The sequence below is a fragment of the Pipra filicauda genome, unplaced genomic scaffold (assembly GCF_003945595.2).
Source record: "Pipra filicauda isolate LSUMZ 115617 unplaced genomic scaffold, ASM394559v2 scaffold13_size5146498_pilon, whole genome shotgun sequence".
NCBI classification, from domain to species: Eukaryota; Metazoa; Chordata; class Aves; order Passeriformes; family Pipridae; genus Pipra; species Pipra filicauda.
In genome coordinates, this window is record NW_024103874.1 from 3,548,914 (window position 1) to 3,574,328 (window position 25,415).

The following is a 25,415-nucleotide window of genomic DNA, read 5'->3' on the forward strand; positions in this document are numbered from 1 at the left end:
CAGCCTGCTCATTCTGTTGCGTTCTTCATGTGACATTGTTGCTTGCAAAAATAAATGAAGGGAGACAGTTCTTCCCTCTGCCAGAGAGCAGAGGTAACACCAACTCCACATCTTCCATGCCCAAGTTTTTCATGGCTTTTAGAGAGTGGTTAGCTGTGCTCATTCATTTTTGGTGGGTTTTGTATCTGGCAAATCATCAGCTGGTGTAAAATATTGACATTTTAGCTGGACTGTGTTACAAAGGCTTTGCAGGAAGTTTTACTGGGAAACTGGCTTCATTGCTGTTACAACATAAAGGTATCAGTGTGCCCTCCCTTATCCAGAGTCCCTTGTACTCATAACAGGGTCATGTCCTCTGACATGTCTTAATTATGTGGAAATTCCCCAGCCTCCCTTCAAATATTTATCTCCTGTGTGCAAGTGAGTCGTGTTTTTTCCATATTAATATAGATCCGTAGCCTCTGGCCAGATGCTCACCTCAGATACAGGGGGTGCAATGAAATTAGTGTTGGTATCTCGGAGATTAAAAGTCAACTGAGACAGAACAATGCTGGATAGTCTCAGGTGAGGTTTTACGTGAGGCTGAAGCATCTTTTTTGCTCACAGAAGGAACGCCTTTAATTCCAGTGAAATCTTTAACTCCTCTCAGGCAGGATGCCCCTTCCAGTCTGACCTATGATACTGTTAATAACCATCCAAGGATTTCCACTTTATCTAAGAAAATGCATAATCAGAGGGGAGGAGAAGTGAAAGAAATCCATGCCTACACTTGACTCATACAAAGTCTATTTTTATCTTATTCAATCAGGAACAATCAGGCGCAGAGAGGAGACGCAGATGAATTTGCATGATCAGACTTCTGTGTCTGAAATGTTAATTAAAAGTTATTTTAAATTTGCCTACTGTGCAGAACTTGTTTTTATAGTAGCCCGTGTAAAGGAAATATTATTTCACAGGGCTAAAGTGCTCATGATTACTTGAGCTTGTGGATTCTTGGGAAAACCTGCCTGACAGGCAATCAACCTCTCCTTAAACAAAAAAAAAAAAAAAAAAAAAAAACGGCGGGAGAGGGGGATGATGTGGAAAGAAAAAAAAAAAGAAACTGGGCTATTCAAGTTCTTAAACCTCCTGAGCCTTAGGAGGTCTTATTTAAAGCTACTTTAAAATTTGCCCTTTGGCACTGCTTTGAGAATCTCCTCTTCCAAAGCTGAATCCAGTAGAGTCTGTTTTAAAGAGGCCGTTTTAGGACCGCATTCCCCTCCCCGTTGCGCTGCCTTGCTGGCTGATCCTGACACTGACTCCCGGGAGGAACCGCTGCAAAGGTAGGATGGACTATCAAGGAATGTGTCGGATTGTTCACAAGATTAAAAGTGCCCAGGCTTGGGGGGATATTGTGACTGGGGGTGGGGGGGTGGGGGGGGGGGTGGGTGCTTTGGGGGGGGGGTGGGGGGGGGGGGGTGGGGGGGGGGGGGGGGTGTTGTGGGGGTTGGGGGGGGGGGTGTGGGGTTGGGGGTGGGGGGGGGGGTGGGGTGTGGTGGGGGGTTTTGGTGGGTGGGGGGGGGGTTTTGGTGGGGGGGTGGTGGGGGGGGGGTTTGGACAAGGCCATCTGGCCAAAGACTGGCTGAACTCAAAGCAGAGTAGCTGGTACAGAGTAACCTGTATTCAGAGATGCTGTGCTGGAGCAGGAGGGGATGTGTTGCTGGGTGAGTGTACTCTGGTTACAATGTGGACTTGGCTAACCAGTGGAGGAACAAGTCCTTGTTGCAAGTACATCAGGAAAAGGAGTTCTAGGCACTTTTTAACTGGCCAGTTTAATTATTATTGTCAGCCCAGCCCCATCTCTGGCTGCGGCAGTGACATCAAGGTTGTAACCTGGCTCGTGCTGGGCTGGATCAGGCAGCAATGGAATCTGCAGTGGAGAGCTCGGCACTTCCTGAACAAAAGTACACAGAAAAATGCAAGTTAAAAGGACTTTTTAGTTTTGGCACCACACTGCCAAAAATGTCTGACCTTTGTCTGTGCAGGTATCCTGGTTCCTCTGAGTACAATGGGAGATGCTAATGAGCCCACTCTGAGAAGTGCTTCGGAATTGGAGAGGGAAGCATGCTCTTTGAGCTTCACTGCCATGCTGGTCTTGTTCTTTACCAGAAATAGTTCTTCCTTCTTCCATTTTGATGTTTTCTTCCCATTTTCTCTCCCCTCTCCACCCTGATTTACTAATGCGCATCATTTTGTGAAGCAAAACAAGCCAAGATCCTCCAAACCCTTTTACTTTACAGCTTCCCATTCCCTGGTTATCTTGCTAACCCTGCTGTGCTCCACACCCTGCTCAGTTTCTTTTCTTCTGACCCAGTTTGGATATAGTAATCCAGTTTCAGTGCCTTGAACTAGAGCACTAGTATTTCCTTTTTCATAGCCGTGGTGTAGAGCTCCCTTTGCCTCCTGCTCTGTGAACTTGCCAAAACTGTGGAAAAGCAAACAAGCATAATCCAAAATTGTATTCCTTGTTCTGTGTGTGTTTGTTCTTATGCTCAGTGTTTATTTGAGGACAGAGCATGGGTGTGCATCGACCTATGATGCAGCACTGCTCAGAGCTGTAGAAATAGCTGATGTGAACTGTAAAAGTGTGGGGTTTTTTGCAAGTGGCAAAGCTTGGGATGAATGCTTTACCTGGGCTCCAGCCCCCTGAGTCAAATCCTGCTGAGCTCTGTTTTTGACAGTGAGTTCCAAAATAGCAAAGTAGCAGGAAAAACCCTCAGCTTTTCCTTCAGGCTGAAAGATTGTAACTTCCAAATTACTGTGATGAAAAGATGTAAATACATCTGCTTTGAGGAAATGTTTAATGGTCGCAGGAAACCAAAATCAGAATCCGTGTCAGCTGCCTTGGGGTTTCCTAAACACATTTATAGGCAGAGGTATCTGGAAGCACTGGGCACATGTGAGTGTTATGAGACATCCCTTTTACATGCATGCTCATGTTTTACAAATTAATCTTACACTGTGAAGGGAGAACCCAGCAGGAATGGGATGTCAGTGGGGTTTCCTGCAGACAGAAAATTGGACCAGGATGCCTGCCAAGGAAGGGCTTCCTAAAAAGAGACCTCACCAGACTGATCCAGGAAAAACTAGTGAAAGTGGGTAGCTAGCTATCTGGCAGGACCTTGGCACATGTCTGTCTGCCTCCTTCCCATTCCTAGACCCTGGAAAAGATCAAGGGCTTAAATCTTGAGCACTGTGTACCTGATTTGCCAGTGTATAGTCTAAAGTTGCGTATGGACTTGCCCATTCAGATCTCATGGTCCCCACCACTACACCCGTGCCGTTCAGGAAGTCTGTAATGACATTTGAATGTAGCTTAACCTGGATCCTACAGTATTTTTAAATCATCAAAACTGTGCCTGTGGCATAATTTAGCAGTGGTTGTCACAAGAGGCAGAAATCAAGTTGATTACACAGGTCAGAGCTGGCAGGGGGAAAGACCGAATACGACGGTGAGAGGATGTACAGGACTGCATTGTTTCACAGCTGAAGACAAACCAGGAGTTCTGTACAGTCCTGCAGACAGGCATTATTGTTAAAAATCAATTGTGCTTTCATGGAAAATCCCAGATGACTGTGTTCACTTACAGTTTTCCAATCAAAACGAGGCTCAGCCAAACTGCCCAGCAAAGCTTGGGCTGTTACAGAGCTGTCATCATCTAACTGAAATAAATTATTGTCTTCAAGTGAATTGAATATGTCCAGTAGCATTTGGGTACATGAGCATCTACCTAATTCTGTATGCATTTCCATTAAATATATAGTTGGTGAAGTCTTAAAAACTACAAATCAGTCTAGTTTTCCTAAATAAGAGCCCAGTGTTTCTAAATTGAAGTGGGCTTTCTGCCTCTCGTTGCAGGTCCTGATGAAAACCTTTGCCATGAACAATGAATTAGATTAAGGATGTTAGGTCAAGAGGTAGCAGTAACAAACAGCACAAGCAGAAACAATATTCATTCTTCCCATCCTTTCTCAACCTTGTGCAGGACTCACTGCAATAATTCCAGGGGCTTTGCCACTGCAGATGTGCAGGTTAACTGTGGTTAGAAAAGTATGTAGGTCCTGATAGAAATTATTTACATCTTGACCTGCCTTTTGAGTCAAACTGACCTTTGGAGATGGATCCTACCTCAATGCAAAGCCTGTCCAATGGAGCTTAGGAAGTGTGACGTCTACACAGTTTAATGCTGTTAAAGAATGAGGATGATCCCCAGCTCAGAGTGCAGATTCCCTGTGAGCTTTCCCAGGCACAGCATCTTCAGGTGCCTGAAGGTCTCTTTCAGTGCAGTGCTATGGAACACAAGACACACTTTGTACTCTCTTGTGGATACTCAACTTTTGTGCTTTATTTTATCACCTCTTTCATCTGAAATGAAAGATATTTCTCGCTTTATGAGAAAACAATAATTCCTCATGTCTTAATGAAAAAAGCATCAGCCTCTTCTGTGATGTCTGTTATGCCTTTACACCAGTGTAAGATATGACAGAAAGGATGAAATACCTTTGAGACTGCTTAGTGTAGTCTGCAAAATGGATAGAGATACAGAGATGTATATGTATAAATACACAAATATAGATGTGCATATAGCTGGATCCAAAGCATAGACAGATGCTGATGTAAGGCAAACAGTCATCAATCATATCCAAGTCTCTACTTCCAGATAAATTGTGGTTTATATGAATTATTCCATTACATTGTGTGGGTACATATGCATTGATATAAAAAAATGTCATCTCCTTGATAGAAGTCTCTTCTTAATAGACCCTATTAATCAAACCCTAAATTTGCAGTGGCTTTTGTTTTGTTTATTTCCTTTCAGCACATTCATTTTCAAATTATCACCAAATTAATCATGTACAGTTCTTTAAACCGGCTGCCACATGGTAAAGCAGTTCTGGTTCCTCTCCATTACACTGAGCATTAGTTATTAAGGCACAGTTCAAGGCTCTGTTTAGCCTGATTCTGTCCTGAACCTAATTGGAATCAGCTAGATTCTTCCTTGTAAATGGGTCAGTCACACAGAAGAAGCATCAAATGTAATCTTGAGATTGAGAAAAAAAAGCAGATAAAAAGAAAAAAAAAGATAATTTTATTTCTCTTCATTGATACCTGCCTGGTGGTTAAAAGAAGGATTAAAATGAGGTCAATAAACTTTCCTTGGAGACAAAACCCAGACCTCGGTGGTAATATGATTAATCAAATATAAAAGTGAAGCTATTCTGAATGAATAACTCATTTTTATAAAATATCTAATTACTGAAATGTCGTCTGCTGCAGAATAAGAAGGGGGGGAAATTAATTGCAATAACAATTCAAGAAGATAAAGTTTTTCTGAATTAGGTCTACACAAGAAGCTAAATTGAGTTGATTAAGTAATTTTGGTTTCAGGAACACCCTTGGTGGAAGTTAGTAGTAATGAATTTTTCAGACCTCAGAGTTTAAAATTGCCTAAGACCAGCGATTAAAAAAAAATGGGAACGATAGTTTCATTACAGATTTCAATTTTCTGTCACAAAAAAAAAAAGGGGGGGAGATATAAAAAAAAATACTCTATTGGCCTCCTTCAGATTGGACACATGTACTACTTGGTGTAAAATCAAGAATGATTCAACCTGCCCTCGATGCCGGGGAGAGCAATCTCAGCCAGAGCTGCAGCTCCACACGGGAGGCAGAGCCCACAGTGCTGCTCATGTCCTTGATATCCAGGAGTAACAGCACAGCCTCTGTGCCCATGTACTTCATGCATCTGTGCACCTCGAGCATACACGGTGCTCTGCTGTCCTTACAGAGCGTTCAGGAGCTGTCATTCACAGGGCTGAGCAGCACATGCACATCCATCAGCAGCATTGTGGTGATATGTAACAGCTCCTTTCGACATTTGGGTTTCTAACCTGCTGCTTTGTGCAGTCAGGTTAATATTATCTAAGCACAGACAATGTGCCTGTGTACCAATGTACCCTGGCATGGCCACCCCCGGCCCGTGGGGAACCACAGCACCCATCAGCCATCACTTGTCGTGTCCCATTTGCCAGGGACTGGCTCATTTGCAGCGTCTGGCAGTGCTGTCTTCTGATGCAATGTCTCATTTAGCAGGGACTTCTCTCCTCCTTCTCCCTCCCTGTTTAGTCTGTTTGGGATATCTGGAGGGGGAAGCTGGAGACCACACCCCCACCCTGTGCTTCCCGTAGTGCTCTGGAGGAATTGTCCAGTGAGAGGGGGGTCCCAGGGGAGGTGTGATACGTGTGTGACACAGACTGGTGTCACTGACAGAATCTCTGTAGCCAAAGGAAATGTCATCAGAGAACTCTCACTCTGTGATGTGCTCCAATGGAATCGCTGTGGTCTCCACCACCAGATGTGTGTGTGTGGATTAGACACTGTTCCCATCATCTCTGGGGTGTCAGTCAAGCTAAAATTTCAAGGAGAAATCAGACATTGATGCTCCTATATCACATATCTACCCATACCATGTTTCTTGTCCGACATTATCTATCCACCTGTAGCATTTTTCTCAAATTTTGTTGGTTTCTTCTAGATTTTCTGCTTTTGGATATTTGTTAGATATCCAGATCCTCCTCCTGAATGTAGACATCTAGGAGGTCCCTGGTTAGGCTGCACATCCACACAGCTCTGGCAGGTCCATCTCCACATCTGCCAGATGTCCCAGGCAAATACCCATTTGTGGTGGATTATTTCATTATCTTAAAAATACACACCATCTCAGGCACTGATGCAAGGCTGAGAAATTTAAATACATTCTGTAACTCCTCTATTGTAAAGCACTGGAGTAAATCCCCTCCTCAGGTTGGTTAACTTCCTTGGGTAGGCAGGGTTTTAATTCTTCAGTATTTTGTTGCCTTAAAAAACCAGTTGCTTCTGAGGGATGTCATTTTAAGAGGATATATATCTGGAATTTCATTAAGCACATTTCACTTATGAAATCTTTAGTGACATGCTGGGGGGGGAAGAAAAAGGAGATTTAGCAAAGTATTTGGTAGTGCTGTGAGTTCTCTCTTATCAAATATTTCTAACTGTCCAGGATGTCTTAACACTTCCCAGTTGTAGAAGAAAGGGTCAGAATGCAGACAACAGCCAGAGTTAAAATCAGAGAGAATGGCTGAAAGGTTTCACATAGTTTTCTTGAACATGGAAGAGTTTTTCATACTGTTCAGCTTAGTGCAATAACAAGTTTTAATTGCTAAAAAATAACAGAGAAGAAATAATGTTGTTTTCTTGCCTAAACTTACACGTATATAATGACCATCTTTTCACTGACCAATATCCTCCCATTTCTCACTACATCTTTCTACTCCATTCCACAGAAAATGTTGTAAACAAAATTTCATTAAGAAGTTTCTTTTTCATGGCAAGTCTGATGAATTACACAGCATTTAATACAGTCTTTTGGGTGCTCTGAGTTACTATAAACAGGCAAGCAGGCATTTCTCTGGAATGCCAGATTCTCAACTCGTTGAAGGTGTCCCTGCTCATGGCAGAGGGTTGGACAAGGTGACCTTTAAACCACTCTGTGATTCTGAGATTTTAGGGACTCCACCCCTTCCCACAGAAACCCTGGCAAACAGATCTCCTGTGGGTGGAAGCTCTCACACCACTGGCAGGCATTGCTGTTACATTTTAAGCATCAGTAGGGACATAAAAAATTGTTCATTGTGGCACCAGCACAGAAGATCATGTCTTTAAACCACAGAATAAACCACACTTTTAGAATAGAATATCTGCTTCAGTAGCTTTCTCCTACAAGGATGCTTGTCCAGTCAGGAACCCTGTTTATGGCCAGACTTGTGGGTTTGACTTGTTGCCTGATTGTGGAATTCCAATTTACTCACTTAAAAAAAAAAATCCCCCTTTGTGCTAATTGTTATCTGGAAACAACAGAGATTCCACTTGCAGTGCAGAGGAGGTCTGAGGAGGAATCATTGTGCAGACAGACTGAGAAGGAAACTTGTTAAAAATCTCCATACTAGAATTATAGTGTACATAAAAATTCCTTTTCAGTACTCTTAAAATTCTCCCCCTCCCAAATACCTGTCTTCAGATCCCAGTGGTACATGAGCAGCTTTTATATGCCTTAAAATCTGAAAAAATTAAATTAAAAACTCATTATGAGGAATGGGCAGTTAATAAGAAAATCCTAAACCAGACTTATCAGCTTAAGGCCCTTCTTTATGAAACTTTATTACAGGTGCCTGAACTGAAACATCCTCTTCTCTACACATTTCCCCAAGAAATACAAAGCCAGGCCTGTGGAGCACGTTTTGCTCGCTTAGGAGCTGAGCCCTGTCTCACAGTCTTTGTTGCTCTGGTTTACATGTAAATCAGGAGAAATGTCTTTTCAAAGTTTTGTTCAAAACAGAGCGGTTCTTTGCTGCTTTGCAGTTTGAAGAAAGGAAATGCGAGGCTTGATATGGCAACAAATGAATGAATTTCATCCCCTTTTGAGGAAGATGGTTATTTTAGAGAGTAAGGGTGAGGGGGACAGCCTCTGCATTGGAAAGCTCTCCCTGCCGTGCTGACAGATGCACAGGGTGCTGGCAGTGCCTTGGCAGTTCGAGGTCAGCGTATCCTTTGAGGTGGTGGAGCTTCCCAGCTGGTTTTCTTTTGGTCTGCTTTTCCCCAGCCACAAAACTGTTCAGGTGCAGAGCTGGCGAAGAGTTGTGCTGGTGATCCAACTCATCCCAGCACACAGTTCTCTGCCAACCTTCCCATCCGGGAGCTTTTCCGTCTCGGGAGCTCAGTGAGGATCACAGGGCTATGTGACAATGCACTGGGGAGATCAATAGACTAAGCCAGGCTGACCTAATGGATTTATCAAGTAACACATGAATTAATGATGTTCTGAGTATCCTACCCCAGCACAGAGCATGGCTCCAGCCCATTCTGCAACTGCCTCAGGAGACAGGCAAGTCACTTTAGCCTTTGCATCTGCAGCTGAAGGGAAGCATAGGGCTGTCAACCACTGTAAAGCCATGATAAATCTGTGCAAAAATGTTCTGTTATAGAAATGTATGTATATAAGGGCTTTTTTAAGAATGAGGCTTTGTAGGCAGTTCCAGCTGCTTTAAAATCTGTGTCTCTATTTAAAAGAGAGCATTACTAATTACACCTGACAATCAAATAGTCTACAGAAAAGTATCAGCCACCTTTTCCTGCTGTTCATTCTGTAGGCAAGAAACAAAGGTATGTTAGACAAGAGAGCAAATGAAATGTTCAAAGGATCCTTGTCTAAAACTGGAAAATAAAAGGCTGTGCTATCAGATCAGAATTTTAACGTATACTGTTTCCACTGGCTCCTGACATAAAATCTTTCATTGTTGAGTATAACCACTGTTAAAGGTCACTGTTGCAAAGGCTACATCATTTAGATGAGATGAGATCCCATTTTGGATAAATTCACAATTTTAGTTCCTAACAAGGAGATAGTATCAGGATTTGAATGTACAAGAGTGTCGGTTTACGGATTAAAGGCTTTTGTGTTCTGGAAACCACACTATGGCAGATTTCACAAGTTTCAGTGAGATGTGCAAGTCCCCAAAGTCAAGTAGGTTGATTAAAGTGGTTCTTTATAGCCTTTGAAATACAGATAAAGTACAACTTTCCTACACGGGGTTAATGTGGAATTTTTTTACTTGACAAGGCTATATGCCTTCCCAAGGACATAATTTTAATCTCTTTTTAAACCTTTCATATGAACATTGTAAAAAGCTTCTTTGTGTTGTAATGCATTTTTATAAAATATCTAAATTTCTATGCAAACTTTGAACCTCGTTTCTTAAGATATATTTATCTGGAAATGGTTATCTTGCAGCAGAATGGTGTCTTGTGTCATCATTTTGGTGGCATCTTTTCATACTGTCACAAGAATGTAACATCTGATAATAAAAAAAAAAAACAGTGCTCATTGTCAGACATGCAAACTTCTTTCTTTTTTTTTTAATATCCTTTTACTATTATGTGCTCTGAACTCCTGGCAGGTACTCCAAGAGTCTTTGAACCAAGGTGAAACCTGCACGTTCCTTCCTCACACCAGAGTCTGAAGTGAGAGGGTTTTCTTTTGCTGCTTCTGAAAGAGAGGGTATTACTTTATTCTCCTCTGTTCCTGCTTTGTCTTCATATTCAAAGAGTAAAACTTGTATATTAATCCAAAATCAGTCATCACTTGAAATTTTGAAAAAGACACAGCAGTAAAGGCAAAGCATAAAGCCAGTGGCTGTCACCTGCGTCAGAAGCACAATGGAGGGTGGCTGTGCTCCATCATGAAATCAGCTTCAGAAGTGCCAAATTTCGGGCTTGCTGTTGTTGGTCAGACTCACCCAGCAGCAGCGAAACCAGCACGAATATCACTCAGGGCTCCTGTACAAGCTCCCTGTGAGCAAGTGGGTGCCCTGTTCCCACCACACCATGCACAGAGCAGAGAGGGCTCCTTTGCAGGTAGGCGAGGTGTTTTCATAACAAAAACTGCTGAAGACAAAGGCAGAACTTCCAAAGCATCCTTTAAAAGCTGGTGAGCTTGTTGTCCTCCGCTTCCCTTGGCTTGGCTGGGCAAGGCTGGCTCCTGCCCCACTGCCATGAGCCGGTGCCCACAGCCCGAGCAGCTCCTTTCTGAATGAGCACTGTGACAGCTGGGCCTTGTACCAGCAGAGCAAAGCTGTGAGCTGGCAAGAGCACCTTGGGCTTTGTAGATCACGTTTTGGGAAGTGTTTGCCACATGGCATACAACTAGTCTGTAGTATGAATACGTACATGGTTGGACCGTGGAGTAGATCCAAGTGGACGTGAAACTGAAGCAGGGATGCTGCAGTGCAGGGGATGTTGTGGCCATGAGCCTGAAAAAACAGCAGGAAAGAAGCTCACAGAGGGGCTGTTGGCTGGTGTAGTGCAGAGCAGTCTCAAAAAGGACTGAGGACGTCAGTGGTCGTCACTCAAGACCTCACCAGAGTGAGTAGTCATTTAATAAAACAAAAAATGAGCATCTCAAAACCTGATTTGCAAAATAAGGTTGACTTCACGGAGGTTTCGTGGAGATTTGAGAGAGCTTTTGGTCTCTGCTGCACACTGGCAACAGTGGAGGGGGAACCTGGCAGTCCCTGTTCGACTGTCGCAGCATCTCAGAGCCGAGTCTGACCCACACAGTGCAGAGGGGCTGGGATAACTTGCAGCCCCAGCACAGTGATCCATACAGCGAACAATATTGGAAATTAAAGGTCAGAGAATTGATAGTAAGGCTTAAGAAAACAGCAATTAGGCTGCTAGGAAGAAAAGCTAAATTACCAGTAGTAGGAGTAGTGGGGGGGGGGGAAAGAGGATTATTGATCTAAATATCAAGTTGGCAGATACACAGAGTACAATCTAGAGGTTTTTTACACCTCTGGGCTTATTCAACCCCCACAGTAAAAAATGCAGGCCTATAAAGATGGAATAAGAAGCAATCAATTAGGATGGCATTTGCTTATTTCCGTGCTGCGGCTGGGCAGGCACATCACAATTAATGATTTATTAGGAGATTTTCATCACTTTTTTTTTTCCCATTTTACACAGATTGCTGCAACCAGACCGCAGTTGTTTATTAATTTGCCTTCTATTCAAGCATCTTTGTTAAATATCATGCGGAAAAGGTAAACCCTTGGCTGGGGTGCCAGCAGGGGGTTGGGTGGAAGCCCTGAAGTGTGAGGAGCTATGGGTTGTATTCAGGCTGGGTGCTGCTCCCACAGTTTGTGTGGGCAACTGTAGCCCTCTGAGTGCTGGGAGCAGAAACTGGGGAGGGATGGGACTCCCCACCACCAGGTGCACACGTGCACTCCTTCATCTCATTTCGGTTTCTCTCAGCCTAAGGGACCCAGAGAGAAGATTCAGCACTTTGCAGCAGTCAGAGCTGTCAGGGGAAGGGCTCAAAGTCTAATAAGAGGACTGAGATGCCCTTATTCTTCTGCGTTAATCCATAGCTATAGGTCATGAAACACTTTTCTCCAGGCAATTCTGCCTTCATAAACTGCTGCTGCCTGGAACAAATGTTGCGTCATCATTAGCGAATTTTGGAGACGACAGAAAGATCTTTTCTGCAGACATTCATGTGAACAAGTCTTTGCTTTCACAGCTTTTCAGGAAAACCAGCTAGGGAGAAAAAAAAAAAAAGTAAGAACAATGGAAAAAAGGAATCCCCTTTAGAAGGAAACCTGAATAATAATCTTTATATTCATCTGTCTCAATTCCACACCTCCCTGGGAATGGCTGCAGTGAGCTAATTGGTTTTACTCGGCTGTGCGTGGCTTCACGGACCAGACTCCAGATTTATTGCACAAAGTCAAGTCATGGTGTGAATTCATCATTTGTCCCCCATGTCAATCCCTTTCTCCTCCAGAATGATATTTGTCTGTGTGTTTATGTGCTGTCAGGTCCGAGTGAGATGAAAGACAAACTCTGGGATTAACCAATTTTAGTACCAGACCAAAAATCAGAATGAATTATTGCCTTTTCAGCAAGACATGACTTCAGACAGCCCAAATCCAGAGGAGTGGGAGAAGGGCTTTTGCCAGCACAGGCTTTTATAGGAGGGGAGGAAAAAAGATCCTACAGAATTTAAGGATTTTAGAACATGCCAGTTTCAGAACAAATCCTTATCTGAGAAGGGAAGCGAAGTGTGTAACAATCAGCCATAGAAATCCTGGTGAATGGTCTTTAGAAAGCACTCTGGAAATTAAGGACTTCAAATGCAACCATTGAAAGTGAAGCTAAATTAAATACAGGAGAATATGAGTAAATGCTACAGGTACAGGTCAAGCACTGCTTTATCAATCTTGTGTTTACTCCAGCAGCTCCTCCGTTGCCCATTGTTTTACCTTGTTTAAATAGATATGCTTCTCTTTATTTGAAAATCAATTGTAATCTTATGAAAGAGAACTTACAACAGAGGGAATGCTGGAAAGCAGCATAGTGAAAGATGTTCATTATCCTGAATTACTCCAGGGTAGGGAGGGAATGACATTAAAGAAGTGTGGGTAGCTTTGTGCTGCCATCCTTCCTTTAGCAGGTGTAATTTACTGTCATTACTTAATTTCATTAAAGGTAAAGACAATTGTGGACAATACACATTACAGCATTTACCTGTAATAATAGTTGTGGAGGAGTGTGAGAAAGAGGAAATTCAGGATCAGCTTTGAATTCCCAGTAGCTGCTTATTGGTAGCTGATGAAAATTGTTTTGTTCTTCATAGCACATCTCTCCAAGATTTCCTTCTAACCCTGAATAGCTATGAATGGCTCCATTAATTCCAGTGAAGATGCTCTGTTCTCATCAGAAAAATACTTTGCTTTGTAAGCATAATAGGCAATGTCCAGTCTAAATGCTGCTTAGGACTGATAATTTCCTAACTATACCTAACAGAGGTCAACAACTGGCTGAACTCCTGGATTGCCCGGTATATACTGAGCATTGTGGTATTTACCCTAATGGAAAACCTCTATAGGCTGTTGTGATCTTCCTCCAGGCTTTATATTGGCACGTGCTTGTGTATTTATGATTTTTAATATACCTCATATTTTAAAATATGTCGTGTAAGCTTCGTAACTATGGGCTGAAAAGAGGTGCTGTGATGGCTCTTAGAGAAGCTGCTGTAAAATCTGTTGGTGATTGTGGGAGACTTTTCCATGTAACCCAAACTCGTTGGCAGCACCTGGGCTATGACCTACTAAAGGTGTTCAGCAGCCTGTAGGACTGACCCTCTTAAAAATCTTAAATACACCCGATGGCTTACTCTTGGTGAGTTAATTCTACAGGGCATAAAACAGATGCTGGGTCAAAGATTTGAGGTGGTTTCACAAATTGTTTAATTCCTTTGGAATTACAGTACGATACTATGTTGTCATCAGTGCAGCCACCTCCTAAAAGAGATCGGGGGCTCATCAGCTTGTCATTGCAGCCATGTCACAACATTAATTTAATGTAATGGGCAGTAACTAGTGTGGATTCAGGGAGATACGATCCTGTTTAACTAATCTCCTTCAGTTCTTCGGAGCGGGTTTCAGACAAGGTTGATAATAGAATGTACATATGACATAATCTAGTGGATGTTTCAAGAGGCTTTTGATAAATTTCCATATATTTCCTGTGCTTAAGCTGTGTGCCGCAGAGACTCCAAACTGGGCAAGAGAATGGGTAAAGAACAAGTGAAATCATGGGAAACAAAGAGAAAAGAAGAGCTGTAGCGGGTACTGGAATTAGAATTATCCTGCAGCTTCCCACTGTTCTTCCCCACCACTCGGCATGGCTGGAAAGAGATGCCATCTGCATTCACTAATGAAAACTTGTTTAGGACAGGTGCATAATAGAAAAGAGGGCAAGATGCCATTCAGGATACCACTAAAGGGCAAATTTAAATTTACATTAGCATAAGGCAGATTGAATATTTTTCCTGTCAGTGGTGAAATAATATATACTAAATATAGGCATCCGTAAATGGAAGATGCCAATGGATGGAGATGGGTTACAGGGGAAACAGACTCTTGTGCTAACAAAGGAATGATTTATTATCATTTACACAACCTGGCATTTGTGCACACCAAAGGCCAGATTTTAGAAGTGCTCTACTCCTGCAGTTTGGGGCCAGGATTTCGGTTACAGACTCCGAGCCAGCCGCTCCCAGCATTTCCCCAGTGTTTAATTTGCCATATGCCAATCAGAGTGTTGATTTGCAAGTGCTGCTAAAAGGCAATGCTGAGAGATGAGGACAGTTGAAAATTTGGGAATGTGTCTTACTGGCAGCTTTTGAGCCCCAAACACTGGAAGTATTCACAGGCCAGGATCCCTGATCAGCCGTGTGATAAATCAGGGACTGGAAAGCAGGAAAGAATGCAGCTAATGTATCAGGATATGCTTGAACAGGACATACTCCATAAAAATCAGTGCTAAATGAGAGAATTAAGCACCAGGAAAGGCTGTGGCAAAATCACAAGAAACACTTCAAATAATGAGACAAAATCAAATCAAAGGCAAGAAAGAAGGAAAATGAAGTAAAATCACTGAAGAAGCAATAAAATGCCATCACTGAAATCTGAGTGAGGCAAAATACCTTGGGATAAAGGGACATAGTCATCCTAAAAAATTTAGACATTTTAGTCTGCCATTTTCCCCTGCTGTTGACAATTAACTCTCTCATTGCTATAACTGAACGAGCATATCAAGAACATTTTTTTGTTTCCTTCCTTGGAGCATTTGCTGAAGCTTGTGCAGTGACTGTGTGATAGCAGGGCTGAGAGGTGAAACTAGACTTTGAAGGGTTCAGGAAAGTATTCACAGTTAAAAAAAAATAGGAAGACCAGAAAAAAAGGGATGTGGGAAAGAGATGTGTTGCTCGTTACCTATAACCCCACAGTCCTCTCCATGGGACAGGTTTTCCAGTCAGCCTGGTGACGTAGGGGAGAAGGGAGGTAGCCACAAGGATGGACAGAAAGCTCCCACTGTGACCACTCCTGTCTTTTATTTGCAGTATTCAGGAGAGGTTCCTGAGAACAGAGTGGAGGTTGTGGTGGCAAATCTGACGGTGATGGACCGGGACCAGCCTCACTCCCCCAACTGGAATGCCATCTACCGCATCATCAGCGGGGACCCCTCCGGCCACTTCACCATCCGGACAGACCCCGTCACCAACGAGGGCATGGTGACCGTGGTGAAGGTAAGGGGGAAGCCAAAGCAAATCCATGTTTATCATCCTTTCAGCTACTTAAGGCTACAGGCATTGCCAGGCACCTGAAGTTATTTCATGCCTTCTCTACCTGGAAAGATAAGTGCTTGGATCTGTTGTTTCTCATCTCTCTGTGCAGGAGTCCTGAATAGTCTCACTTCAAGCATATGGCCCTGGTTCTGGGTTTCCCACCTCAGCCCAGCCCACCATGAGCTTTCAAAAAGCCTCACATGCTGAAGGGTCCTCCCAGCACCCAAGCCTGACTTCCACCTCCTGCTTCTGCTTAGCTCTTTGAGCACTGTGAGAGGGAACAGACCTGGGCTGTGCAGCCTTGCCCTTCTTGAGCCAGAAAAGCCCTGGTTTGCTGTGAATCAAGGGTAATGTTTCACTGCAGGGCTCAGTCGAGTGATCCTCTGTGAAAGCAGGGAGTGCAGGGGAGATACCAGGAGGAGTGAGTTTTCTGGTAACAGAAGGAAAGGAGATTTTCTCTCTGACTGAGTTGCTTGGAAGGAAAAAATTTAGAGAAGTTTCCCTTTTCCTAGTGTTAAGTGATAAACACACAGTGTGGGACAAACCCTCAGCTCAGGATAGCTCCACTCAAGTGAAAGCCACCCCCTAGGTTAGATCAGCAGAGGATCTTGTCTAAAAACTCTGAGAAATAAGGCTGTAAATATCCACCATCCCTTCTTCCCTCCATTTCCTACAAGAGCTGGAAGCCTCAAGGTATCTGCAGCAAGTATCAAATTGTGTTTCCTTCCCTGCCTCCAAAGAACATGACTTTATCTTCACTTGAGCATTCGCTTCTCTTTCGGTTTCTGAGGCCAGGGAGTGTTTCTGCAGTCATTACACACAGCCAGAACATCACTGGATCCCTTCAGCATTCACTGAAGCCCTTCCCAGATAAGATGCCTGTGGATGCTCCCTCTAACTACAGAAAAAAGCAAAGACATCACACATAGGCTGTTGTGATATGTAGGAGCTGCACAACACCGTGCGCTGCACCTGGGAAGGATAATACCCACTGTGATGGATAAAGCCAGCATCTTCTGATAAGTCTGGCCTTCTCTAACAAAAAGTTTTAGTCACAAACTTAGGATGAAGTGCTAATGTTTAAAGAGCAATGTGATTTAAGGATAGCTCTTTGTTGAAAAAAGAGCCCTGCTTCCCTCTTATTAGCAAAACAAGTTGCAGTCATTCCTAATGTGCACAGTTTGGGTATTAGGAAAAATGACATCAGTGAAATGCCAGTGAGGTTACACTGGTAGGAATGTGTGAGCTTGTGAGCCTGTCCTGTTGTCTGACCCTTAGGCTATGTGTGTGTGTGTCTGCAGATGTTGCTTTGCTGAAACTTCAAGGGGGACATCATCTTACCTGCCAGATGGTATTTCGGCAGGGTCCTTTTATTTATCACTCTTTATTGCTCTGTAATGATGGTTGACAGCCTTAGCTGGTACAACATTACGAAACCTCTTCAAGCTTAGCAGTAGCTCTAGACATGTGTATGTGGGTGCATATATGTGTTTAAGTGTACACATATCCATATCTCTATATGTTCTGCTTAAACAGAAAATACTCAACAAAGTAAAATGCTAGAATTTAGCTTCCATTGACATCAGCAGCCAGTCTGAAATCAAAATGCCAATGTTTTCATTGCAAACAGAGGAGGACCCTTTATTTTTAATATAGCAAAGTGTCAGGACTTTAGTTTAAAGGCACCTCAAAGTGAACAACAGGGGATTTGCATGATCATCACTGCTGCACAAGGACTTGTGCATAATGAACCATCCCTTATTCAAGACTTACAGGCAAAACACTGGGCAGATTTGTCAAGACACCACTGATGCTGGTGTTGACTTTTCCACTGCTGTGTAACCCACAGTGATCACAATGCAGAGAACCACATGAAAATCCCATCTTGTCAAGTTGAGCTCAGAGCTTGAAATTGCACTGGATGTCTTCACTATCTCACCTCACCTGATCCTCCTGGGCGCCCAGTTTCCTACCCCTGTCAAGCCAGGAGGCTTTTTGGTGTATTTTCAGCAAGGAGAATGAGCGAAATTGCTTGTGATTAAATTTTCATGGTGAAGAAGGGAAGACTCTTAGGATTCCACCCTCTTCTTTGAAATATTTTGTTCTCTATTAATAAGTGAATATGCTTAAAGATCTGGGTGATGTACGCACGTCAGCCTGGGTGGCCAGTCAGAGCTTGTTCTTCACAGTGTAGGAGCAGTGTCTTGCTGGTTTGATTACTGATGTAGGTTGAAAACACAGGTAAAAAATTAAGTCAAGTGATGAACCATTTATTTACAGACCCTACATGGCTGGATTTTAACGTGGCTCTTTAAAGCTGCTTACATGTAACTACTCACTGCTGCAAGCAAAGGGGCTTGTGTCTGGGCCACAGCAGTCACAGCAACAGAGCAGAGAAAGGTGTTCTGTGAAGAATCCCACCACTTCACTAGAATTTGGGGGCCTGAAATGGAGAGCCAGAAATGTTTCCAAACTAAAAAGCCCTTTGGAGTTCAGATGATGCTCATGGGGGCCATATGGCAGCTGCCCTCAGCAAAACCCCATCTGCAGCTCCAATCTGATCGCCAAAAGTGTAACATTTCCCTTTTCTGTTCTCGCCTTTCCAAACCATTTCTATAACTGTGCAAGACCCTAATCTTCAAAGAAAACCTTGATCAAGGGGAGAGAGAAACTTCCCACTCAGATGAGACACCGCAGAGTCTGAAGACAATCTCCCAGAGCAGCAGTGGCTGCCCTGTGGCAGCCAGCTAAGTAAAATGTTATTATAAACTCTGCATGGATCAGAGCTGTGAATTTCTAATGGAGATGCTGCCGAAGCTTCAGTTATTATTTGCCTCAACTACAACATCAGGCAAATTTGTTCACTTCAGTTAAAAGTACCTTGAGAAAAGGAGGACACGTGGCAAGCCCTTGGTATCCCGCTGCTGCATCCAGGTCGGAGATGCTCGTGAAGGAGGAGGATGTGCAGCATCTCCAGGGGGATATTTCACAGCCGCTTGTGCCATAACAAACATCCAACAAGGGGTATCTGCAAAAGTGCTGCTTTTTAATTTCATGTCAAGTGCTTCTTGGACATGAAAGTAAAAAGCAGACAATGGTCCAACACTGTCCCAAGTGTCCAGGTCCTTGTCCCAAATGCAGCGGCCCTGTGGGCTTTTTCAGGATCCTGTTGTCATAGAATCAGAGAATCATTTTAGTTGGAAAATACTTTTAAGATCATCAAGTCCAACTGTTAACCTAGCAATGCCAAGTGCACCATGTCCCTAAAGCCACGTTGAGTGACCAATATGCAGCTTTTATCAGTGAGATGCAGGGAGGCAGAAGGGATTAAAGCCCTGTGAAGAACACAGGGTGCCCTGTGTCCTATTATCCTCAGAGGGAGGCAGTTTTAGGGAGCAGAAATAAGAACTGTTCTGGTAGAAATTGTTTATTATGGTGTGAAAGAACTTCTGCCTTAGGGCTGGACTATGTCTGCCTCAAGGGGCTGCTGTCCCACAGGGGTCAATAGCACAAATGCTGCCAGGACAGCACAGGACCTTGATTTTACTTTTTTTTTTCCAACAAAACTGTGGGAAATAGGACTCAGATGGGCACAGAAGAGATGGAGTCAGACCAGCTCTGTCTTGCAGACTGAAGTGTGGTGGACACTGTGCCACCATGTGCCAGCACGTGACACTTATGGCTCCTGGATGGGATGGGTGATCCCAGTGCAACTCTGCTCCCTGCATGGCTTTTCTGCAGCCCTGGGTTTGTTGCTCCCAGAAGAGAGAGGAAGAATCTGAGTAAACAGCTCTACATTTTGGGGAGGAAAAAACCACTATGTTGTATCAGGCCACATCCTAGCAGAGGTGTGTGTGGTCGGTGTTGTTCTGAGCATCAGCAGCTTGGAGTTTCCCACATCATTCCCCATGGAGCTGCTGATCTCAGCCCCCATGCTCCCTCTGAGCCCTTGTGGGGAGGGAGGTGCAGACTGGCTGTGGGCAGGTTAGCAAACAGGCCAGTATAAAAAAAAAAAGAGATAATTAATATTGTAGGAATATATATTTGAGGGTTGTGAAAAGAAATTGAGGAAACACATTAGTCAAATTGTTTCAAGGCCTTGAACGGTGTTTAACTGGGAACTTTTACAATGCATCATTTTTGAATGCGGTACAAGTCTGTGAGTCAGCAAGGGTGGGTGTACTGGGAATCTTTATGCTTCCTTTTATTTATTAAATGTTGGCCCTGCCTGTCAGGAAATCATTTAGCAATGGGAACATTTGCACTTCAATCGAATAGAGATTCCGCTGTTTTACCTCTTGCCCCTGAAATTTGTTTCTCTCGTGTAGCCTCCTGTGATTTGATTTCTCTCCTGACAATACTGGGTATTAAACAGGACATGGCAGCCAGATCTTGCTGATGTAAATGAGCCCAGCCCTGCCGAAGTCAGTGGTGTTTTACACCCTGAGTGTTTGCTTTGCAGACTCAGCGCTGGAGAAGGTATTAGGGAGAGTGGTTATGCTTCTAAATTTATAAATCACGGCAAAGCGTTTTTTAACAAGCAGAGGTGTGATCCTGCATAACTCAAGCCTCCCTGGCAGATGATTAGCAACTTCCCTCGTAATAATTAGTGGGATGGTTTAGAAATTATTAGTATTATACTGGGTTCAGTCAGTCGTGCCAGCAAAGGCTTTTCACTCGTCTGGCTCCCGAGACACATCCTCTTCATGTGCCTGCTGAGGAGAGATCTGTGACCTCCCAGCAGCAATACCCAGCTGTAGGAGTGTGCAGGAAACCTCGGGGGATAAGGAGGTGCCTTGCAGGAGGACCAGAGATCCCACTGGAAGGACCACCTGCTTAACCAGGCCAGGCGTTGTTCCTGGCAGCTCTACCGTTGCTTGTAAACTCATTTAAGAGAGAAAATAAAGAGCCCTTCAGGCTCATGGGTCCACATAGACCGTCCTAGTTACAAAGTCAGCAGTTTTCAGTGCTAATAGCACTGCTAAGTACCCGTCCCATCCCTCTTAACAGGCTCCACCTGTTGCATTAGAGCAGCCCTGGCTGGTTTTGTTCATTTGATGCTCCACTCTCACAGGAAGGTTCTCTTTTGGAAATCACTTTGCATTGGAACGAAAAACAGGGCAAATCCTCCCTGCTGTTTGAAATTTTTCCTTTGTGGATTTTGTTTTAATATTTGACCCTTCAAACACTGGAAGGCCAAATCCTGCACTGGGTTGAAGCTGGTCTGGATTTGCACCTTCGAAAGAACTGAGCTCAGGAGGAGACAAGATGAGGGAACAACTTTGATATCTGCCTTCTAATGTTGCAGCTTTCAGCCAGAAGGTAGAATTCATTCTCTGCTTGGCTCTATACTTGCTTGTTTGTTTGTTTTAGGCAGTCGATTACGAGATGAACAGAGCTTTCATGCTGACAGTGATGGTATCAAACCAAGCTCCCCTGGCCAGTGGCATCCAGATGTCCTTCCAGTCGACAGCAGGAGTCACCATTTCAGTCACAGATGTCAACGAAGCACCGTATTTCCCAACGAACCACAAGTTAATCAGGCTGGAGGAAGGGGTGCCAACAGGAACAGTCCTGACAACGTTTTCAGCGGTGGATCCCGATCGCTTCATGCAGCAGGCAGTAAGGTGGGACACCAGGCAGCCCAGGGCACTCCTGTACAGGTGGGGGGTTCAGCTGCAGAAGTCTGGGGAGCCAAGCAGCTGAAAGCTAATTTCCAAACTAACTGGTGTGATATGAATGAAATGCCTGGCAGGGACTGGCACCTGCAGTCGGGTGCTTGCAGAGTATCCTGCAAGCCTGTAAACTCACAATCCTTCCCGCTCCAGATAAGCCAGACTCTGAGCAGCTGGGTCTGGGAGGGCAGACAGAGTTGGATCCCATGTTGCTGGCTTGCCATAGGGCAGATCACACCTTCAAATGAAACAGTTGATAACAAGAGGTTCCTGACTTGTTACAGAGGTCAGGACTGCACTTTACCCTTTATCTCTGCCTTGCCCGGGATGCTCTGACCTGTGTTGTTTGTGCACTTTATAGACACAGAGGTTTAGAAAAAGGCAGCTTTGTTATTTCTGTTTTTCAGGTGGGGAAACTGAGGCACAGAAAGGGCTAGGCCTGGATTTTCGAAGGGAATGGCTGGGATTTTTAATCATGCGTTGTGTTGCTTTCAGAGGATTTAGGTTCAGCCTGGCTTAAAAGTGCAGCGGGAGAAGAGCTGTCAGCCCAGTTCAGTGCAAGGCTGGCGAGGTTACAAACAGCTGCTGGGCAGGCTTTTAAGGTGTCATATAGTTGAGTATTGCCTGAGCAGTCAAACACCCATTCACAAGCCATTGGCACTTGGTCTGTGTCTCACTAAAGCTCCGCAGCAGCCCTTCCCTGCTCTCAGTAAGTGCAATTTGTTGTGACCTTCCATTTCTCTTCAGACAAGCTGCCAAACACAACCTCCTCCTTAGCTGCTTTCCCTATGAAAGGGATTTAGCTGGCGAAATTTTAGCTTCGTAAAAGTCAGATCTAAGCATTTGAAGAGCACTTTTAGTCTGTGCTGTGACCAGGAGGATGTCACTCACTCTGTTTTGCCCCACCTGGGCAGACGGGGGACTGAATCCCCAGTCCACGAGTGAGACTGCCACGCCTTCCCACCGGGAAATAATTGGCAGAAAAGTGTGTGTGAAAATGAGAGTCCTTGTGACACTTCCACAATTATTTCAGGTCTGTCTGTGCAGACGGGAAATGGCATTTCCTGCTTTTGGATACTTCTACATCCATAGAAATTTGTTTCTTTTTTACTCCCAGCCTGTAAGGACTGCAGTATTTTTAGCAAAACCTGAGTAGACGATGTGACCACAGCTGAGGCCACTTAAACCTACATCAGTTGTGACATTTTGTGTCAGGAACAGTTTGAAATATTTCACCTGGCACAGAGCTGTCTGGTCTAGGAAATGATAGTTTATTCACTGCCTCATCTTGTTGTCTTTAGACAAGTATTGTGACTTTGGAGGAGAGAGACCATCCTAACTAACAAGCCCATTTTTCTTAGGTTCTTTTTGAAATATTGGCCTTTGAAGGGTCTTTATTTCCCTGATGCCTGTACCAAGGCTGGTTTTCAGAGGAGAGAGCAGCTCATTTCTGATTGAGTGCTCCCTCTAAGGTGGAGGTGGGTGATCTGTAATCCAAACGAGCACCTGCCGTTCCTGTCATCGCATGTGTGGGGTCTTGTAAGACTTTCTGGGAATAAGAACAGCCAGTCACTTGAATTGTTTCTTTCCTAGGGCTTCCAGGACACACATTTTGTGTATTCACCAGCACTTAATTTCCGAACCCAATACAATCTCTCTCCTGTTGCATCAGGACAGCCAATGCCCAGGCTTTGCAAGAAGCAGTGGGGCATTTTTGGGGTCCTGTCTTTGTGAGCTATGCAAAGGATATTTTATTTTTTACTTCACAGTTGGCATTGGTGAGTTAGGAAAAAATATACCCAAAAAACTAAGCCTATGCAGATCCATGATAAGCACTCCGCAGAGCTGATCCAGCTGCTAGAGCCTTGCATACAGTTTTCAGTCTCTCTCTAAATAGTCTTTGATGAAATAGAGTTTTTACAAATAGAAGATAAGGAAGCAGGAGCATCTCCAGTGAGGCACAGCTTGGCATGGCCACTGTCACACCTCAAGTTATCCTCATTAGCCACAGATACATTCACAAAGTCAGCTTTGAAACTGGATCCCTGGTCATTTAGCAGGGAAAGGACAGGAGCCTTACAGCAGTGGTATTAAAATGAAATGAAAACATCCCAAAGAGTCTAGCTCCATAAAATGTAATTCTTTCCTTTGGCAGGGGCTTGTGCAGCTGGGTGTTGCTTTCCTGCTCACATGGATTGATGCAGCTCAAGTTTCCCTATGAATTTCTGCTTCAAACAGCCCATTTCTGGAAAGGGATATTCACCAGAAGCTGCTAGTGCTCTCACCTGCGTATCTAACTACAAAAAAATTATATAAAACTATCAGCAGGTCTGAGTTAGCCATGAAATAAGCTCAGCTTTTGTTTGCTTATTTCAGTCATTTATAGTTCAGCCATTTATTAGCTTCCAGTTGGATAGTAATGGTCCATCTCAGTTCAAACTGTACAAAACTGAGAGGCAGAAATCAAGAGCAATGAATAAAGCAAGAAAACAAGCTAGAAAGATGAACAGAACACATTGATCTGGAGAACACAGAAAAAGTTTGCCCAGAACAAACCATGGTCAAAGCTGGCTCCATAGGGCATGAACAGATATGGGCTGTGAGTTGACTGAGTAGTTGGGAGGCAACTAGTCCCTCCAGCCCTGGGGATAACTGAGGACTGCCAACGGAATTCCTTGTTGCTGCTCTCTTCAAACCTCCCACGTGCATGGGATCATCTTCCCTGCTATTTCAGGAACATTTAAAAATGTTGCAGGAGAGCAGGCCTGAAGCTGCTTCACCCTTGAGTCCACACCTCAGTGCAGCTGTGAGGTCTGATTAGTGTCCCTAAGGCAATTGCTGATGAGGATGCAATTCTGCTACAAAAGAGTGGCCTGAAAGCTGGCATTCTTCCAGTGTGGTATTCCCAAACTGTTGTTCATAGGCAGAAAACAGGAACATCCTTGACTTCAAAGCAATACCTATTTTAGGAAGGGCAAGATCAGGAGAAGGAGAGGACAGGAATCCATCCTCTAATTGAGGCATACAAATGCAATGGTCATTGCAGACCCCATTTCTCCTTGGCTGCAGAGACCTCGGGCTATGGCCACTCCTGGCAGCAGAAGCTGGCATGTAAGTGGCACACAGTGGAAAGGAAAACCTTTAAAACGAAAGAAATTGAATAATTGCAAAGGTCAAAAACCATATACTCAATTAAGTATTGTGTTTGTCAACAAAACCAGTTATCCAAAGGTCCTTTGAATCGCAGGTCAGGAGTCCAGAAAAACCGTTATCTCGAGCAATATTAAGGGTATGTCAGTGAAAAGACTGCCATGTATTTATTTCCTTTCTCTGTAGATACTCTAAGCTGTCAGATCCTGCAAACTGGCTGAACATTAATGCCACAAATGGTCAGATCACTACTGCTGCTGTCCTTGATCGAGAGTCAGACTACATTAAGAATAATGTCTACGAGGCCACATTCTTGGCGGCTGACAACGGTGAGCCCAGGCTTCACATTGTTCATGCTTCAATAAGACTCTAATGTGATGCATTAAGAGAAATGATGCCCTGACAGAGTTGTCAGTATAAGTTATCTTTTTCCCAGGTTTTTATGGTCAAAAATGTGAAAGTGGGACGGGAAATTGCTGGAGTAAATTAAATGTGCACAGTATACGGAGAGTGTTATTAAGGGAAAGGGAGGACAAATGGAAAATCGATTTGGGGAGTTCAGTGTAGCGGTGTAGCCTGAACTTAAAAAAAAATATCAAAGGGATGTGCACTGCCAGGGCTGCCGAGCACGCCAGTCCTGGTAATCGTCCCAGAGGCACTGATCAGAGCGTTCAGGAAGCCCTCCATCAGGAAACCAGAAATAATTGTAGGGGGATGGCAGGAGGGTATTAAAAATAAGCCCACCTGTTGAACTGTCTGTCTGTCTGTCTGTCTGTCATTGGAGCTGATCACTTTCTTACCACTACCATTCCTGAAATGTGCAACC

At 43.9% G+C, this 25,415-nt stretch overlaps 1 protein-coding gene across 1 annotated transcript in view; it reads left to right on the forward strand.

Annotated features, from left to right (window-relative positions):
• CDH4 (cadherin 4) overlaps positions 1-25,415 on the forward strand; it is a 425,706-nt gene that overhangs the window by 386,949 nt on the left and 13,342 nt on the right. Inside the window, exons 9-11 of the mRNA XM_027710649.2 lie at positions 15,540-15,725; positions 21,138-21,391; positions 24,776-24,918. Of these exons, the coding sequence (XP_027566450.2) occupies positions 15,540-15,725; positions 21,138-21,391; positions 24,776-24,918 (583 nt within the window). The remainder of the gene's footprint in view (positions 1-15,539; positions 15,726-21,137; positions 21,392-24,775; positions 24,919-25,415) is intronic.